The sequence below is a fragment of the Suricata suricatta genome, chromosome 1 (assembly GCF_006229205.1).
Source record: "Suricata suricatta isolate VVHF042 chromosome 1, meerkat_22Aug2017_6uvM2_HiC, whole genome shotgun sequence".
Taxonomy (NCBI): Eukaryota; Metazoa; Chordata; class Mammalia; order Carnivora; family Herpestidae; genus Suricata; species Suricata suricatta.
In genome coordinates, this window is record NC_043700.1 from 44,841,675 (window position 1) to 44,862,116 (window position 20,442).

At 41.2% G+C, this 20,442-nt stretch overlaps 1 protein-coding gene across 1 annotated transcript in view; it reads right to left on the minus strand.

Annotated features, from left to right (window-relative positions):
* Positions 1 to 8,444: 8,444 nt before the first annotated feature.
* LOC115300832 (transcription factor COE2-like) overlaps positions 8,445 to 20,442 on the minus strand; it is an 82,306-nt gene continuing 70,308 nt past the window's right edge. Inside the window, exons 10-11 of the mRNA XM_029950392.1 lie at positions 13,446 to 13,613; positions 8,445 to 8,812 (exon numbers count right to left, since the gene is read on the minus strand). Coding sequence (XP_029806252.1) covers positions 8,781 to 8,812; positions 13,446 to 13,613 — 200 coding nt within the window. The 3' untranslated portion in view covers positions 8,445 to 8,780. The remainder of the gene's footprint in view (positions 8,813 to 13,445; positions 13,614 to 20,442) is intronic.

Here is a 20,442-nt window from a genome sequence, read left to right on the forward strand (position 1 = left end):
TAATATATTGTATCATTTATCTTGAATGTATCATAGATAAGCTGCTATATAACGATTGCCACTTCAGATAGCTGTGAAATTAGGTGATTAACTAGTTGTTACTTAACCTTCTAATTTCTGTATAAGTCTAATTACATGAAACAGAAGTTGGTGTTTTGATTTTTTACTTTGCTTTTCTGTTTTGAGTGTCATTGCAACTTCTGTATTGTAAATGATGGAAAATAATTGCATATGTTAAAAAATATGAAACTTTATAAAGTAAAAAATAAAAATAAATAAAATTTTTAAATTAAAAAAAAAAAAGGACACATCTTTCAGTCTTATTATCAGTTACAAAGAACTGGGACTGCGGCTTCTCTTGAGCCGACCACGCCCGAGTATGTGGAGTGCTAGAGGGCCCTTCCTGGCACGGGGCCGCTCACCCCACCTTGCCTTCTGCTATTGGTTCGAAGGGCACCGTGGCCAAATAAGGTTCACTCTTCAATCCACAAAGCAGACCAGACTGAGCCTTGTGCTCTGACTCCTTCCCTTCTGAGCACCTATTTGAGAGACAGCTGGGACCTGGGACCCTAAGAAGGAGATGTTAACTGCTCCCAAGGCAGGAGCAGGTTCTGCTTTTTCAATGATGATAAACCAGAGACTCCAGGGATTCAGTGCTCACCCAGTCCACACAATGGTGAGTGGGAGAGCGAGGCTGGGGGACTCAAAAGACCTGCTGGAGCTGTTCTCGAACTTACTGAGCCTCCATGGAAGGCAGGCATTTTACATACTCGTTCAATTGTTAGGTTTTTTTGTTGCATGCCTGCACCACACCCAGTACTATTCTAGGTGTTGGGAGCAGAGCAGGGAAGGCCAAAAACAAAAATCAACACTCATGGAGCTTACGTTCTTTACTGTACACAGGTGTTTCTCTTTAAAAATGATAACAATAATACATATACAGACATATGTATATATACTCCTTAACCGGGTATATTTTTAGTGATGTAATCTAGAGTAAATTTCTGCATTGAGTCTTGTGTCTTCAAATGCAAAAAGGACAACCATATATATGTATACATATATATGATATACATGCAAATACATATTTATACAAATATACGTATAGTTGTTCTTGGTTTGCATTTGAGCGGATGATAATTTAATGCAGAGATTTATTCAAGATTGCATAGCTCAGGATGGTAGAATTTGAATCCAGATCTCTGAATTCTAGCCATTTCCATTTTATCATACCATGTTCCAGGCATACCATTTGTGGAAAATAGAATTTAACTGTTCAAAGTGGGATCAATTTTAGGGAACTAACCATAAGCACTGATGTGCCACTTCAGCATATTTCCAACAGTCAGGCTGTAGATCCCTTTTTGTTTATTTTTCATTGAAACAAATTGCAGTAGTAGTTTTGGGAATTACTTGCATCTTATTATTTGTATTTGACAATTTGACATAATTCAGTGGAGAAGATGAAGAATGCAGCCACCGGGCTGGGCCAGAAGGAGCTGGTTAGGTTAGCAAGGGGAGTCTACAAGGTCAAAGATGGAATAGAGGGGTTCGTGACACTACGCAGCAATCCCCTTTCCTTGAATTACCATGGTTTGGAGACTACAGAGACATCAGCTTACATACTATCATACGACCTTTCCCATCAATCCCCACTCAGAATCACTCAATAGAAAATAGGGAAATGAGAAAAAGAGCCATGAATTTCATCTTGGGTGAAATTAGGAAAACCGGTTACCCCAAATCACGATTTGTGAGGAAGGCATGGCAATGGCAGCGAGAGTCAAACCGGAATATATAGAAACAAAAAAGATGCTTCCACTGCTACCGTCAGACGAAGCTGGCAGGATGAGGTGTGATGATCCTAAGGTCAACCAACACCAATGGTCTCCTGTTGAAACAACTGGAATTAACATATAGCCTGATGGGAGACATACCTCTGAATTCCATTTGGCAGAGATAGAAAGCACACTAGGTAGGTAAGACTGATGTGGGAAGGACATAAACAAGCCATGTACTTAAGGAGTAGTTGGTGACAAAAAGTAGCAGGCACTGTGGAAATAGCACAAGTGCTGTTTTATTTTGTCCAAGAGGTAAAAGCAAAAACAAGTCTCTCTTTCTCTCTCTGCTCTTGTGCACACATACGTGCACACACACATGCCACATCCCTTTGAAATAAGAATTCTCGCTAGCCTGGTAATAGACCCTTCCCTCTCAAACTTCTGGAAAATAGCTGATCCAGAAAAAACTCATGTGAAAGATGAGTACTATTGGGGCACCTGCCTGTCTCAGTCAGTTAAGTGTCTGACTTTGGCTCAGGTCATGATCTCATGGTTCGTGAGTTTGAGCCCCACATTATGCGTGAGCAAGGGAGGGCTCAGAGCCTAAAGCCTACTTCACATTTAGTGTCTCCCTCCCTCTTTCTGTCCCTCCCTTGCTCACGCTCTGATCTCTCTCTCTCAAAAATAAACATTAAAAATTTTTTTAAAAGATGAGTATTATGAAGAAGGTATCAAAACATGATTTATATACATACACCAGGAGAGAAAATAAAGGGGAAAAAATGATAGGCGATGAACACTTACCAGGAAAAAAAAGTTTTCATGAAACTTGATAGGAATTCTGATCAAGCTCATGGCCATAGTAATAATAAAATAATTTCTCTATGAAACAATAGCTCAGGGCAGAAAGACAATAGCTCAATGGAAATAAGCAGCACAATAAAAAGCAATGGGATATAAGCTGGCACAGCTGATGAAAAACTGAAGGAAAAAACAAGCATCTGAAAAACCAAAGCCACATTTGAGGGAGTAAAGAGGAAAACAAGTGTGCAAATGGCAATCCACAGGTGCCCTAAGAGTCAAGGGTGGCCAGAGAGAGCATGGTGGATGTGAATGATGGACACGAGAGATCTAGCATGTGAGTAGCTGGAGTCTCTAGCGAGGCAGACTGAAATGAAGGAACAGGGAATGTACTTTATGTTACAATTAAAGAAAAGTTTCCAAAAATGAAAGAAGCCTCGAAGCTACACCTTTGAGAGGGAATGCTGCATCCCAAGGGAAAAAAATTTACACAGAACTATCAACACTAAAACAAATCACTGGACTTCACACGCAAAGAAAGACACTTTCAGGCAGGCAGATGAAAATACCAAGGGTGAGACCAACTGCCAGTTTGCATCTGTTTTCCAGGCATAATTATTTACTATGCCCCTTCTCACGGTCAAAAGTGTCTGGACTTAAACAACCAGTTATGGGATTTCCTTGTTTATATAAGGGAAATTAAAGAGGAATGAAAAGGAGAGGTGTGATTTCCAACATCCCCATAGTGACATTTAATACTGGGAGCTACCTTTGAAACAAACTCTTGCATGAAGTAGTCAGAGATATGGAATGTAACCCCCAAAATTTTATACCCAACTGAACAGCCACTCAAATCAAAATAGAGCACTCATTTTTTAAAATACACATGAACCAAAATAATAATTCTTCTGAGTCCTTAAATAAACAGCTGGCAAACAGTCTTCAGCTAACCAAGAAAGCAAAAAAAAAAAAAAAAAAGGAACTGGGGCGGTTGTGCCCCAATTTAAAATCATGATATCTTTGCATTTCCCATAATCTGTTCCTCCTTATTCCCTATTTCAGTTAATGTTATGACAGAATCCAATTGTCTAACCAGCAGACTGGGACTTAATACTAGCCCCCTCTTCTCCCTCGTTCCCACATCTAATCAGTCAGTAGGTCCTGTCAAACTGCAAGGCTCACTCTCAACTCTTTCCTCTACTTTCCTTCTCTCTTGGCAATCCTTAGGTCAGGTATGTCACTCCTACCTGGATTATTGCCACTTTCTCCTCATTTGCAGGAGCCATTTAAAAACATTTATCAGCCAGCGTGGCATAGGTGCTGACCAGTCAGTATGGATACCTGTCATAGGCACCGGTACAGCACCCAGGTGCATATCAGCCATCTTTTATCCTTCTCCTGCTTGGACAAGTAGCCGAGTAACCACTTGCTCCAGTCTGTAATCCACACTATAGTTACCATGATTTTTCTACAGCTTAAAGCATATCAGGTCCCTCCTTGACTCAAATTCCCGTAAGAGTGTTCTGTTACCTACTGCCTAGTCTTGGGGATGAAGCCCAAACTCTCTGGCATAGTGTACAAGATCTTTTAGGACCTAGCTTCTATTTCATTCGTGAAGTCTCACATTCACTACCTTGTGGCCACTCTGAACTTGCAGTTTGGTGAATGCCCTATAAGCTCTTTGTGACTCAGTGTGGGATCAACAAATCAAGAGTCATATCTGGAACAGAAATGGAATGCACAATTCCCTAAAAGGCCCTGATTCTGGTTCTGGAAATACATCATGAAAATCCGCATGGCATAAATTCCAGGGCCAAGGAGCTGTGCAACTGACCCAAGAGGCGGCCAGCCAGAGGTCTCTTCTCTCTTGCTTTCTTTCCATTTTGAGATGTCTATATTTTTTAAGCAACTAGCCACTTTACATCATAGACACACTTCATCATTTTTTTATTAGTTGATTGACAAGATAGTCTCTAAAGAGTGGGCTCTCAAAGTGATGCTATTTCCTACCAGTTGTGACAGATCAGCTATCTCTCCCACATGAAAAGGCAGAGCTGCCTCTGGGGATCGGAATTCAGTGTGCTCATTCACTAATTTGACAAGAATTTGTTGGGCACCTCAGGCACTGAGCTCAGTGCTCCACATAAAGTATTGAGAGAGAGATGGCTCTTGTCCTTATGAGCCTTCAGTCTAAAGTAGACAACAAATGGATACAAATCATGACAAGGACACAAGCAGAGTTCAGTTGAAGAGAGTAAGTGCGAAGCCTGCATGATCAGAGGTCAGCCAAGGCCTCCGTGAGAACAAGGTACTTGAACTGAGGCCTGAAGGACGAGAAGACACCTGGCTGCAAAGAGCAAGATCCTCCCCATGAGAAGAGCAAGGACAAGCACAGTCTAGGTAGAGAGATCGTCTTCACAGAGAAAATCAAAACTGAGGCAGCTTTCTCAGATTAGTGCTTCGAGATAGCATCTCATCCATGCATGCGAGGAACAAGGTTTATGTGGTTTCAAGATAACATATACCCTAGTAGAGAGAAAGGAGATAACCCAATCATGAGTATGCTTGTGAATTGTCTGCTTGGAAATGACATTTAGGATCACATTCACCTGAGTGTGCTTTGTAAATTTCCCTTTACGTGCCTCTGTTTGTGACGACCTTCCCGTCTGCAGTATTCACTATACACCTCTGCCACAAAATTCTTACCATTCTTTGAAGGCCCTTTCAGCCCCACCTTCCCCTATGTGGAGGTTCTATGGAACCTTCTCTGACCACTCCAACCCTCTGTGATTGCTGTCTTCTTCAAGCTCCTGCAGCCCTCCTATCTCTCTGTATGAGCAATTCTCGAGGGATTATTTCCTTCCAGGGGCATGCATCTTGCTCTCTTCCTATGACCTAAGATTGGCCTCAAGCCTTTGTGTCCAACCTCCAAATCTGGACCCAGTGTCTGACGGATCAGTCATAATATTTGTTCAATATGCTTTTCAAACTTAAGTAGACTACCCACCTACCTCAAGAATTCCATACAGACAAAGTCCAACCCAGAAAGTAGGATCCTTTTGGGTTTATATGAAGGAATTTGACCAGATAGATATATAAATAAATGCATACAAAAAAATGACCTCAAGTTATACATATTCCCTCCTCCAAGTGAGCACCTCAGAATGCTTTCCATGTAAGCAAAAGCTGTAGTAAGATTTCCTCAACCAGAGCTCAGGGACTAGTCGTTATGAGAAAATCCCCAAACATAAGAACAAATCCCAAACCAATTTTTTGTTTCACTTCAGGGGGGAAAAAAGGCGAAGTTCCAATCATTTTTACAGTACAAAAATTTTATTTTTTGTTAGGATAATTTAAAGTTTAAAACTGAAGTAGATGTATTCATTTTACAAACAAGATATTCTTTAATAAGTAAGACCATTAAAAACAGTAAACAAAAAAGCTGTCTTTACAAAAAGCTCTGTGCATAGCAACTTTATACTGTATATAACTGACAAAGCAAAACAATAAAAGGAAACTATACAGTTTGAAAATGAGACCTTACTGTACAAAAGGTAGAGAAGATAATGGTTTTTAAACCATGCATATTGAAATGTGCAAAGAAAAACTGGAAAAAATATGATGCTATAACAAAAAATGAGATAAATAATGAAGTAAATTGTCCCTTTAAATGGAAAATCTTACACAGCTCCTCTTACAAAGATAGGATAGAATTTGTAGTTACCTATAGAAATACTCGTATTCCAAGTGGCACAAAAGTAACCTGGGACCAGAATGACTCAACAGCAAGACTGAAGAGGAGAGAGTAGCTTTGTTTTTAATTTATTAGTACACTAAAAATAATCCGTACACACATTTGTACAATTAAATAGATCGGTGCTGCCAAGGTTCTAGCTGAATGGTCAAGGATGTCTGTATTTAGTTACACACATTTTTCGGTGTCAACTACCAACAAATTCTACAATCATTTTGAAGACAGTACTCCACTCATCTTCATGCAAGAGCAAAATTCACAGATTCTAAAGGCAATGCTACTTAAAAAAACATTTCCTTATGTTGGATTGGCTTGAATCCAGGTCTAAACATGCTTAGTTTTGTTCTGCCTTCACTTTTAGATGGTGGTGTTTGTAATCCACACACTCTTCCCCTTCTATCAGATTTTTCACGGGGAAGCTTTCTCTCATGCATTCCCTGTGTTTCGGTGCTGTAAGCCTTGACTATGAAGGACTGTCAGCTGTAATTATAAGCATGCCAGGTTTCTAAAACCTTGGATTCTCATGTGCATAGAAATAATATTTGGGTCATATTGAGTAATTCCAGAATAGATTGAAGGCCAATAAGACCACTGGGGGCTGGATAGCTGTGGGCAGGTATCAACGGTGCAAACAGAAGGCAGGTGGAACTTGTGAAGTCACCTAAAATTGGCTCAGATGCACTAAAGATGTTTTTCCATGAGATCTGCAACAATTTATGCAGTTAGAACCCCAAACCAAAATCTGTATATAGCCTGTACCATGGTACCAATGAGTCAATGAGGAGAACCCTGGCCTAGAAAAAATGACATCCTTCCTGGAAATGAGTCTAGATACATCTTCAGGATCACACAGACCTTCAAGACTCAGCCATGGTTAGCAGCTCCTGCAAACTTTTTCTGCCTAAGAGCTGGTCCTGGACTATAAAGAGTCCATTGCAGACCTGGGTACCCATGCTGCTTCAGCAGAGACACCCCTAATCTCTGTCCCTGCTAAGAACTTGTGTTTCCATCTTTTTTAACATCAGGAGAGGAATTTAGGGCTTTTAACATTCCTCTTCCACACAACCATCCTGTTCTTGTGTGGAAACTGTGTCAAGTTATCTACACATTTTCTCGAGAGAGTTGACTGCCATGAAAGGGGAAATCTGCAGAGAGAAAAAAGGGCATGGACATTCTAAGACTAGTGCTTAAGAGTCCAAGAAACAGGATCGTCTTCATTAAACCCTGTCTCTGATGTTCCATGGAGCTCATACCTCTATGCTCAACCAGGGAGTCTACAAGGAGGGGGCATGTGGCTCTATCACGAGAGAATTCCAAAGGGGTCACTTGGTTAGGAAAGCACATGGCTTTGGCTCTTCTCTAAGGTGAAACACGTTTTTCTCTGGGATGCAAAGCCTGCGGTGCTCTAACACACGGGAATACTCTGCACTGCTCAGAGGAGGGTGTTGAAAGCCAGTATAACATTTTAAAAAATTCATAAAGAGTGAATACCAAAAGGGACACATAGACTTTTTAGAAAGTGGACAGAGCTGGGAATGAAATTGGATGAGTTTGAGTATTTGTGTACACGCCTGGACTGACTATTTCTGTATTGGGCTCTTCTGTAGGAATCTATGGAAGGTACACGCTCATGCCTATGGGTCAATAAAATGATGGAAAAGATGCAGGGTGGGGGATAAAAGTCTAGTAAGTAACTGCAGTAATAATCACACACCTTTTAAACTTGTTACTACTTGTTTGCATCATTTTCATTTTACAACAGGAAGAGAAATTTCTCTCCCAAAAAGGTCTTAATTTCTACCTCTACTTACAATAAGTTACACATTTATTTATTTAAATAATTGTAAAACATTTTAAAATTTTTTCCCTTTTTTTGTTTTTTTTTTGTTTGTTTGTTTTTTAAAGAGATTAAACTATAAGCAAACACACATACAACATTTCATCATTCAGTTCAGGTTTCGTTTAAGAAAGTCTTCCATGCTGGTACCCTGTTGTGTTCAATGTTTTTTTTTCTGCATAAACTAAATTGGTATCTGAAAGGCTTCATAGAAAATAGAAACTTTCAACTTTTTTTTTCCTACAAAGAAAAACAAATAGTATCCAAAATATTAAGCATGAATTGTTTGCCAATTTTTTTCTTAAGTATTTTACAAACATAGGAAGGTGATTTTCATAATGTTCATAACAAAGAATTGCATTTCTGCTCTTAGCACTGACTACGTCAATGACATCTTTTGTCCTTGTCCCCAAGAGAGTCAGTTTGTGTAGCCACCATGAGAGCTATCCAAGAAATGGGAGACCAGGTAAGATGCGGCTCCTTGCATACCCAAATCGTCTGCCATGTTCATTCTGGGGCACAACTCTCCCCAAAGAGCTCATAGTGCTTTCTTCAGTATTGGTCCATCAGAGTAAGTAGTTTTGTGCTATAAGAAAGCAGTTCTTCTTTACATCGGGGGCACGACAAGTCCAGTCATGGCTGCAAGGAAAGAGTGGCACAGGAATGAGACTCAGAGATGTTTACCCTTGTGTGTATAACCCGGAGAGAGGGACAGGGTTTGGGACTGACCGAGTCTGGTACAATCCAGGGAGATGGTGCACTGATATGGGAACCCATTTTCTCCAGGTTTGATCTAGTAGACAGCCCAGTCAGAGGCACCAAAACTGAATCACTGAAATATAAGCAAGGCTTGCTGAAGCTTTGCTGGATGTCCAGGAGCTATGTTTTGTCTCGTTTTCTATCAGTGGGTTTGTATATGTAACAGATGTAAACATGTAAGCTAAATTTTCATATAGTTGTGATATATTCATTCTTTATCATTAGACTACGAAGAAGATTGTATGGTTTGAAACCAGTAAGAACAGAAAAGAAAACTCCAGGTGCTGAGACTATTGAGTAACTCACCAGGTGTCATTTATAACCACAGGGTTTTCTATCCATCATAGGTTTCCATCCATTCTAGCTGAAATGTGGTGAGTTTTTTTTTTTTTAACTAGCACATCTTCCTTTGGTGCTCACTGCTGATATGTGATGCTCATTCACTAATGAATGCCAATCCACTGAAATAGAAGACTTAAGTGTGTTCCTAATTTGGGAGTCACCCAATCTCCACCCGTCATCCTCTAGCCAGATGTGGTGCTTAGTGTCTCCTCTATCTAGTGAAGAGGACACAGATGATACCTGTTGGGGGACATCGGGTCCAAGGCTTCCCCTTGATATGGGAAATAAAGTACCATCGGCACAATGTGGAAAAGTCACACAGCAAAATGCACCCTCTGACCTTGGCTTTTGGGTGATGAACCCATTCTCGGAAATCAGCAGAATAATTTCCTTGCATCAAAACTTCAAACCCTATCTAGAAGTTGATCCTTTGAGTTTTATTGTCTCTGTCCCATTTAGAGCTTCTCGAATACATAGAAACTTTTTGCTGAGTGGTGCTTACCAAGCTTGTAAGCAAATGGCCAAGATTCTTCCTGCTTCTCCCGACACCACCCCTCTCCCCTTCTCCCTCCTCCTCTTCCCCCTCCCCTGCCTCTGCCCCTTCTCTCTGTGCCAGCTCGTCTGCTCAGGCAAAATTGTCAGCCGTCTATTTCCCTGCCCATACAGCCTTTATTGAATGTTTGTGAGATCTGGATTAAGGTCTTACACAGCTAGCAAAGCCTGAATTATTTTTTGACTGTATTACTATATATTGAATCGATGTAACTTTTCAATAAAGGCAGTTCAATTCTGGACACTCCCTGATGATTTGGAGACATAGCAACCCTGGTAATTATCCCAGAGTGTAGGAGGTTTTTTATTTTATTTTATTTCTTTTCCTGGAGGGAGCTGGAAAATGAATCAGGCACATAGTGCATAATATTATCTCGACAATCTATACTCATCACTGCAAATGCCTGATAAATGAGGTAGAAGCTGGGAGAGCGTAACTCTCTGGCAGTAGGATTCTGGCTCACATTTTCAACTTTAACTTGTCTATTACACTCAAAACTCATCCGCCTCTTCCTCTTTCTGGGCCTTCAGGGAGTTACCCAAGGAGTTTACTAGAAGGGCAGAGCTGCTCAAAGAAGATCTGCTGCCTGGAGGAAGAACAACAGATCTCACATATTTTCCTCCTTTCTACACTCACCTTGGGCACTTGGCGGGCTGGATCTCTGCTACAGAATGACCCTGACTTTTGCTTATAGAAACCACAGCCAACCAACAGAAAGCAGATGTTAATGGGAGAAAAAGGAAGCGTGTTCACTGGAGGGAGGGGACCGGGCTTAAATGCCCTGTGTCCAATTTCTTTCTGCCTTCGGCACTTCCTAGGAAAGCAATAATCCCCCTTTGGCCCAGGTGGAAAGCAGGTATGGGTGAAGGGTGAAGAAAGGAATTGCACTATGCCAGTCCCTGGAGAGACAATCGGCTGTCAGAGCACGGGCTCTGGAGTCAAAATGCCTGAGGTCATCTTGCTTGTGTGGCCTTGGGAAAACTACTTAACTAAACACAGTGATAATGGTACGACCTTCCCTTTTTGGTTACATGTGAGGCCTGAGCAAGGTAATCCGTGTAAAGCATTTGGTTCAGTGTCTTGGACGTGGCGCTCAAAGACAGCAAGCCTCAGAGAGGGCTGGTTGCCTGAGGCCCTTGCAGATGATTGAGACCATCTCATCTTGCAAGGTCAGAGAAGAACGTCTCCATCAGCCTGAGACCTCCCAGGCACCTCAGACCACATGCTCACTTTCCTGCTGTCTGTCTCTAAAGAGATAGAGCTTTGTGCTGATCGTGCCTGAATTCCAGGACTCCTTCACTCAGGGGCTGGGGCTAGCTCATTCGAAGTCAGCTCGTTTTCTCTCTATGCATCAGTGGGACACCTTGTAGCATTGGACCTTGAACTTCTAGTCACCCGATACCAAATGAGGAGAAGTGGGAGTCTGCATTCCTAATGTAGGCATGGCTCTCTCCCTCTATCTCCTCCCTACTGTCCTCCTTCTTCTTAAGGCTCCAATCACCAGAGAAATTTAGAAGGAATTGCAGGATTCCAAAAGAAGCTCAGGACATCTCCGTGATTCTATAGAAAGGAGACTAGAACCCAGAGCCTGTGCCTACATGTAACTGATAAAACTCTCACTCCAGCAGACATGGAACGTGTGTCTCAGCCACTTCCTCAGCCTAATTATTCTGACCTGCAGGGACCAGAAGCTCACATGTCTGAGGACCCTAGAGAGGGTCTTCCGGCGATTTTGGCTATTGCTGCCCCCACAGAGAGACCTCACTATGACCACACAGACCTTCCAGCATTTGGGGCTAACCCAGCGCTGAGCCGTCACATCACAGCTAGACTCGGCCATGCAGCAACAGGCAGGGGGTGGATTCCCCATGATGGGAGCCAGAGAAAAATCTGTCCTGGCATCCTTGAGGGCAAGCCAGGAAGGCCCCATAGGGGAGTCTCTTGTGCCCAGAAGATCTGAGGCAACCAGCTCAACTTCCCCAACTGAGTGCATACGCAAGAGAGATGAAGGAAGGCTGGTAAGTGGAAGTGAAGTTACACTTTTTTCCCTCAAAGTGAAGCTGAAAATGTTGGCAAGGGTTGCGTAGAAGGAGGAAAGAGTGCACCTACACTCCTTCTTAGCCTTTCGTGGGGCCCTCACTCTTCGTTTCCCCAACAAGACCCATGTGGCCCCCGCTCAGTTAAGGAACATGACTAAAATCACAGAACTTAAAAAGGGGAGACATCACTGAAGTGGGTGTGCCGAATGCCAAGATACGCCAAATACTCAATAACTGTATTACACTTCCCAATTCTGAGATGAAGCCATTCATAGAAAATGTTTTGAGCGTATCCCCCAAGGATGGGATGGAAATGACTGGTTGGTGAGAAGAGACCATACAGGTAGGGGCACTGAGCTATAGGCTGAGCCTGTTTCTCTATGGATCAGACATCTTGATGAAAACCGAATATAGCTATATCCCCCCCCCCCCAATATACAGAGGTTTCCAGCTACTCACACATTGGGTGGCATGTTACCCAGCTGCTTTGTCTAGTTGAAAGTGAAAGAATTTTTAGGGACTCTTTTTAGTGCTGAGTGTCCAGTTCCCATTTCACAGTCTGTCAAATCACTTGACTTTGAGGAGACACCACGGTCTCTTAGGGTAGAATGGGACAGGAACCTACGGTGCCTCTCAGAGCTCTGCTTGGCCACAATGGGTGAACAAACCTCCCCAGGTGACCCAGAGGGTCATGGAGCTACGCATCATCATAAAGGCATCTACAAGGCAGATGCTGTCAGCCTCTGCTGACCTCAGAGGCTCTGCTCTGAGGGGTTAACCAAACCTCTGTTCTGTTTGGTTTTGGCCAACATCGCTTGTCATGAATGCTTTCATGTCAATACATGAAGAGCCTAAAAATAATGTGGGTCGTCAGGATCCATGGTGTTCATCGGGTTCCCATTTGCTCTTTTGCCATCAGCTGGCTCCCATTCGCAGTGAAATGATTGGATTCTCATGTACGCATCACATTTGTGTTATGTTATGTCATACTCTATTTTCAGACATTGCTCCACAATGTGTTTGTTGGGTGATATTAATTTTTGTTCTTAGACGGTGTATGTCTTTTTTCCTTTCTTTCCTGCCCCACCCCGATCAGGCACCTGCTGTCAATCTGACTGGCATGTAACCAGCATTCTCACCATGGGCTGGTTGCTCCTAACAGACCCCATCCATTTGTGCTGTGGGAATACATATGCACTGCAGACGGCAAGACAGCTAGGTAAGCAGCAAGCACCACATGGTATGTGATGTGGTGACCAGGACCTTCTGGGAACGTGACATGGCCCTCTGGAAAGCAAAAGGTCTGGGGAGTCCAGATATGCCTGGAGGGTGTATATGGCTCTACTGTAGCTAATTCTGTGACCTCGAAGAGCTGTCCAACTTCTCTGTTTCCCTCCATCTTGCTCTTGGATGGAGCACAATCTCAGTTGTACAGGCCATCTGTGACCCATGGTGAAAACACCGAAGCATCTCTTTGTAGGAAAATGGCTAGGGATGGGGAATGACGCTGTGCTGTTTGCTCTTACTCTGACCCTGTGGCCATCTATCATGGCGGTACCGAAGTGGTACCTTTGCTTACCTCTGAATCCATTTCCATTGCCACTGGAGCAGGCAGGTGAAGGGGAGCCTTGTGGCCTGATGACAGGGGCAAAGGCACTCTTCTGTTTGACAGCAGGAAAAACTGAAGAGGAAAATGGAAGGATGGAGGACGTGCTAGAAGATCCAACAGTAGGACTTGAAGACATGACTGGAAAGCAAAGGCACAATCCTCTTAGGAAGGGACAAACCTAGGAATGAAGTCCTTTCTTCAGGACATACAACCTACACACATTCATCAAGAAATTACTCATTGGTTCCAGGCATTGTTGCAGATTCTGAGGATTAAAAAAGGCAGAATGCAGCAATGTCCCTGCCTTGTCCAGTGGGAAGAACATACAAACAAAACAATCAATAGGTTCACAGCCCTACTGGAGGAACACACATAAAGCTGAGGAGACTTAGCAGACATAGTGCTCTTCTGCCAGGGCCTCAGGAAGACAGCAGCAGGAGATAATTCGATGATAGGTCTTTGCTCACAACTAGAAGCTTGACAAGAGAACACTAAGACCAGCATCTGAAAAATCATCAAATCTACTCAAGAAAGGAAACCTCTTTTTCACTCTAAAAAGAAGTCCTGTCTGGGAGCTCTTTGCTTCCCTGGTAATTCTCAGCGCTCCAGAGGTTTGATCTACAAGGTTAACATCTCTGAGAGCACCATCTCTATGGGCCACTTCCTCATTAAATGTAAACGTTTATTAACATCTAGGAGATTACTGCCCTCTCTCTCTACTTCCAGAGCTCCTGGGAAATGAAGCTGCAAGTTAGGCCCCTCTGATGTAATGTGTAGAAAAACCACCAATATTAACAATAGAATTACTTAAAGGAAGCCAAAAGCGAAGTGTTATAATTTCCAAGAAAAACAAAGGCAATTTCCACAATGAAATGCCCTACCTCTTAACGTCAGATACTCCACCAAGTTACATCTTACAAGAAGATAATTTTATCTTCTATGTTCAATGAGCTCATGTAAGGGGTAAACTATGGTTCACAAGGGTAAGATGGTCAGATACAGCATCTTGGAGAATAAGGTTAAATTCCAAGGATTCATTTTAGCCCCATTTCCAGAATTCTGAACTGTCACGACCTGCTGAAAGAATTACCAAAACCTGATGGTTAAGGCTGGGAATGCTAACTTCTGCTTCATATCTTCAGTGACCCAGCTACCCGACAAAGTAAATTTTGAAAGTGAAGACATGAGTGTGACTTATTGTTCAAAGACTAAGTACAGTGTGAGTTGAAGGTCAGCTGTTCTGATGTCCTCTGGAAGGCTCCATCCCCATTTTTCCTCCTCTGTCCCTATGAATATATTCTGTGGGCTGTGTTCACACAATTACACATATAAAGTAATCATACAACATACCTGCAATATGATGTCTTTTACAGTCAAACAACTAACCAAAGACTTCAAAAGAGCTTTATCTAAAAACTGCTCATCCTTACATAGTCCTGATTTAAGCGCAGAAAGAAGCATCTGAGAACATTTCTGTCTTTTCTCGAGTAATAGGAACCAAAAGGAAAAATTGGAAAGGTGGATAAAGTCTTGGAAGAATCTCACATAATACTTGAAGATGAAAATGAAGAAAAAATTGGGCAAATTCACTATTATTTTAGAACAGGATACAGGGTTAACCATTGGGAGTGGATTATATTCATACTCTCAAGCAAAATCTCCTTTCTAACATTGGCTTTAGCATCAATAAAATGGAGTCGGGACCTTTCCCCTTTTTGGAAGGCACACAGTTTGAGGCTGAGGAAAAGCTGAGACTCAGGAGGCCCTGATTCTGATCGCAGCCCCATCTCCACCATGCTGTGGGAACCACACAGGCACCAGGATGGCACCTTGATTTCTGAGTCTGCAGAAGCACCACCTCCCCTCCTACATCGTGATAGAGGAGGGCTTTTATAATGTTGGCAACATATACACCCTTGATTCCATTTATATTCAGCACCTGACTCACTTTTACAAACACTTCTTTTCTAAACAACAGATCTCAGCCTAAAGTAGATTCATTAGGTCAAAGGTGGCTGCCTCTCCATGGAAGAGGCACCTCAGACTTCACTAACATAACAACTGATGCAGAGCTGAATAAGCACAGAGTTATAATACGCCCATTTAAAATGCTTTTTAGAAAATTTTTGCAGATTGCTAAATCCCCAAATTAATTTAAAATTTAATGCAGCTATAACCAAAATCCCTAAAGGAATTTTAACTTGTTTATGTCCACAAATGCATTTTTATGTTTATCTATTTAAAAAGCAAAACCCTGAAAGTTGCTTTTTTAAGAGCCAGAAAGTTTTGTTAATACTTCAAAAGTACTAAGGAAGCATTTATCTTAACAGATATTAAAACTTACAAAAAATCTACATCAATGAAGTCAGTGTTATATGAGCGTAGAAATAGGCAGACAAATCCTTGGAGAAAATAGAGGCCAGAAACAGACCTGGATATATATGAGAACTGAAACTTAATAAAGGCAACATTTCAAATTAATGGGGACATAAATGCATGGGAACAATACACAAGTCCCCTGGAGACGAAATTTAAAGTGCTTCCTTGTGTTAAACACTAAAGTAATGTAAGTGGATTAATGAGTTATTTGCTAAAACAAAATTATAAAGGCACTAGTAGAAAGATTAAGGTTATATAATCTACATAATCCTTTCAACCTCAACTCCTAAAGAGAACATCCCAAAACAGATTTGCCACGTGACAAAAAACTTCTGTAATACACAGAGAAAAGGCAAATGACAAATTAGGAAAAATCTTTATCATAATTATTTAGATATGTTCTTATTCTCAATAGCTAATAAGCTTTTATAAATTAATTAGAAAAAAAAGAAAAACATTTCAATGAGAAAAATGGGCAAAGAATGGGAAAAGCAAAGTCACAAAAGGAGACATGAACGAAAATGACCAAAAGACCTTCATGGACCTAAAAAATGTCCAAACTGATTAACACTCGAATGCAAATTAAAGCAGTAACAAGAGGTTGCCTTCCCCTTTGCCAAACTGCCAAAGATTAAGGAAAAACGAACAGGACTGGGAGACAGATACTCTTCCTTTTCTAAGGGGAGGATTCATCTCTCTGGAGGGACTTTGGCAATGTGTATTTAAAATCAAAGTATTGTAAAATGTGCATATTTTTTAACCCACTAATTTAATTTTGGGAAATTAATCCCAAGGAGATAATTATAAATTTGCAAAAAAAAAAAAAAAAAAAAAGACAAAAAAGGAAAATAGATCCAAGGGCATTTTTATACTTGTGAAAAATTCGGAAATAATCGAAATGACCAAGCAACAGGGGGAACTATATTAAGTCTATAAAATAGACCACTATACAAATACTAAAGCTAACGTTGGCGAAGACTATTTGCCGGCATGGAAAGATATGCCTCCACAGACGAATAACACAAACTACATCATAACATATACATCCAACCCAATTTTATTTTTCGAGTTATTAATTTTTTTTAATTTTAGAGAGAGGGAGCACGTGAACAGGAGAGCGAGAGTGAGAAAGAGAGAGAGAGAGAGAGAGAGAGAGAGAGAGAGAGAGTGAGAATCTTAAGCAGGCTCCATGCTTAGCACAGAGCCCAACATGGAGTTCAATCCCATGACCCTGGGATCATGATCTGAGCTGAAATCAGGAGCTGGGTGCTCAACCAACTGAGCCACTTAGGCGCCCTAACCCAATTTTATTTTTTAAGAACACTGTGCCCAGCAAAAGTTTAGAAGGATGGGATATACATTGAAACTTTTAATAATGTTATCTCTGGCTGATGGATTATGAATGTTCTTAAATTTATTCCTTTAACTTCTCCATATTTTCAAAATCTTCTATGATGAACAGGCATTAATCTTGATGTAGCAGAAACTAATAAAAGCTGTTAAAAGAAACAAATGGAAAACGTCCTTTTTTTTTTTTTTTTTTGGTAAAAAATTATATAATCCTTAGCAACAGGCCTAATAGCTTGCCTGGCTGTTAATGCTCCACTCCGACTTAAGGCTTTACTACCTGTAAACAAGGCCGCCTATTAACCTTTCTGCTACAAAAAAAGCAGAGACTAATAAATTCTCAAAATCCCAGGAAAAGGGTATTGATGGTAGTGAACTTTGCAAGGCAAACATCACTCCTCATATCTGTTCTCCGTTCTCAGGACATAGGTCTGCATCATTGACAGATTTTATGGAGCCTAGTTTCCAATCTGTGACTTTGGTAATTTTGCCACTTTTCTGTTACTCCCTCTTTCATTGATCCCGTGGCAGAATTCCATTAGTTGTGCCTCAGAGCAGACACTGCAGTTTTCAAAATGTATCTATCCATGACTGGAAGGCTATAGTCTAAAAGTTAACAGTGATTGTCCCTGTACTGAAATAAAGCATGTCATTTTTCTTTGCTTTTTTACATATACATGCTTTTCAAATTGTGTATAATGAAAATGTTACTATTGTAACAGGATTTTTTTCTTTCCTGGAGTAGAAGACAATAGAAGTGTGTCAAAATGCTAACAAGGTTGTTTTTTATGGTGGGAATATGCTTTCTTTTTGAAACTACTTCCATATGTTCTTAATTTTCTATAATAGTCATTTAATGCTTGACAATACAAAGTGTCTTGATACTTGTTCTTGAAAATATAAAAATATGGAGCCCCAAGGCATAGGCTAAAACTATGTAAATGAAGTCGGAGTCCCTGAACACAGGTTGGATTTCTGTCTGTGTAGATTCTGCCCCAAACTTTGGAACTCCTCGATGGCTATTCTGCTGTGGAAGAAGTGGTCCCCACAAGTGTCGCAAGGTCATTGAGTGAACTTTCACTGGGGAACTGGCATGCACCATTTTAGGAACGCTGATCACATTCACTTGCAACTGAGAATTTCTCTGGACAGCTCTTTCTCTCTCTCAATGGATAGAGGCCAAAGTAAAGGCAAGTACGTCTGGCCCCCAAATCTCTGTGAACGTGGGGAGTTAAGGAAAAACCACTTTTCTTCTTATAAGGATTGATTGGCTTGCATGGTCCCAGCTGGAACTCACCGGGCACATATCCTCCTTTGCATCGAGCCATTGCATTTGTTGGCGCTAAGGGGTCTGTCAGCATTTCATTATAACCCCCTATTGTCAGGGGTTTAGAATTCAGCCATAAAAACTTGCACTGAGCTGGAACTTGGCACACACTGCTACCGCCAGGAAGTGAAGTTTGTATGTGAAATTGAAAAAACATCTGTTTGGCCATTTTTGAAGTAGTGTGAGGGCAAAAGCAGTAAAGATGCAGGTTTTTGATACTCTGCATTGGCCGTAATGCAAATCAACTTGACCGAGAGGCTTGGCTTTATTTTGCTTAACGTCTCTGGCAAGTGATTCCTCCACGGCCTTGCCTGGCTGCATCAGACTAGCTTAAAAAAGAAAATGAAAAATCATAGACTGGTGTTTTCAGACACAAGCAACTGAATTGACAAAATGGTTTCCCCTGGGCTGTTTTTTATATTTCCCAGAGAAGTTAAGACTTAGCTGGCTAGCGATACAGGTCAGATGCTATTGTAATGAACTCCATGGGGTATTCGGTATTTTTGCAGTAGGGGATTTTATTGTAATGAGTGCACTGTTTGAAATCTGTTCCCGTTTTGCAACTGCTTCAGACCCGCCTTCAGAAAATAAAGGTGGGAGAGATCACACAGATCCAGTAGGAGCAAGGAGCCGGTTCTCTGTTGCGTCTCCCACTCCCCTTGGGCAGGGAGCCTCTTTCTGTCCTGCAGAAGCCATCTTGTTCTAATGGGCGATTTGAAGAACTGGGTATAATTATTTTTCTTGTGGCAGTGGGATCGAATGATCAAGAAAGGATAGTGGAAGCAAGTTGTCACTTGCTGGAGTGGGAAAGGAAGCTCCCACCAAATGAATTAGCTAGTAAGAAACAAGCAATTCCCCAGGGGGCATATCCACTTAGCTGTTCATCCTTTCACTTTCTGTCATTCTCTGTCTCTATCCCTTTCTGTCTCTCTCTGTCCCTCTCTGTGTCTCTGTCTCGCTTGCTCTCTGTGTCCCTCCCTCTGCCTCTGTCTCTCTCTGTGATCCCTATTCATCCACTCCTCAATGTCTTTCTTTTGCTCTCTCATCACCACCCTACATCCTATATTATTATATTGACCATTTTTCAGCTACAAAAATGACAATTCATATGGTTCAGCTTTACAGATGGATTTTTATTGATAAATGTATGTTGAACATATGAAACTACTATTGGGGGAAACAAAAAATGTAATTTCATGGTGTTCGGCCTAATACTATAAATACACAAAATATTTCTTACATTATTGAATAATTTTGGAACGTGGTATTCTGAATCTGATGACATATTTCTAGTTTTATTTTTATGATTTATTGGCTGCAAATCCTTGAGTAAGTCACTTAATATCCCTTGGTATCTTAAAAGGGAAAATGATAATAATAATTACAATGATAGCCATGGTAGACGTTGTAAGTATCTCAGCGGGCTCCGTATGTGAACATGCTTTTTAGGCTGTAAAGTGGAATGTGGTTGTGAATTACTCTTGTGGCCCCCAGTACCATGTGCCATTCTTTACACAATGGCTCTCTTGCCTTGTATCACTTGTAGGGGTTGTGGAGATGTGGTCCCTTCTACACACAGGGCACTCTCTCTACAGTGATGCATTGGAGAAATCTCTCCAAGGTCCCAGCAACAGAAAAATCCGGTTTCTCCAGAGCTACCCCCTACCCCCAAGAAGTGTGTGGACATAAAATCTTATGACAAGTAATGTTTCTCTCTTTGCTTTCCCATCTTGTAAGCCTCTGAACCAAGTCAATGGCTCCCTTGAGTAGACTGAATACATCCAGGTTGGTCCTTGGATTCCTCTAATTTTCCTATCCATAATTTTTTCTTTTATCTCAGTTTCTTGTAGGTGTGATTTTATACTTTCAAAGCACTCATCTCACTATTAATATTCCCCCAAAACAGTTTTGGAA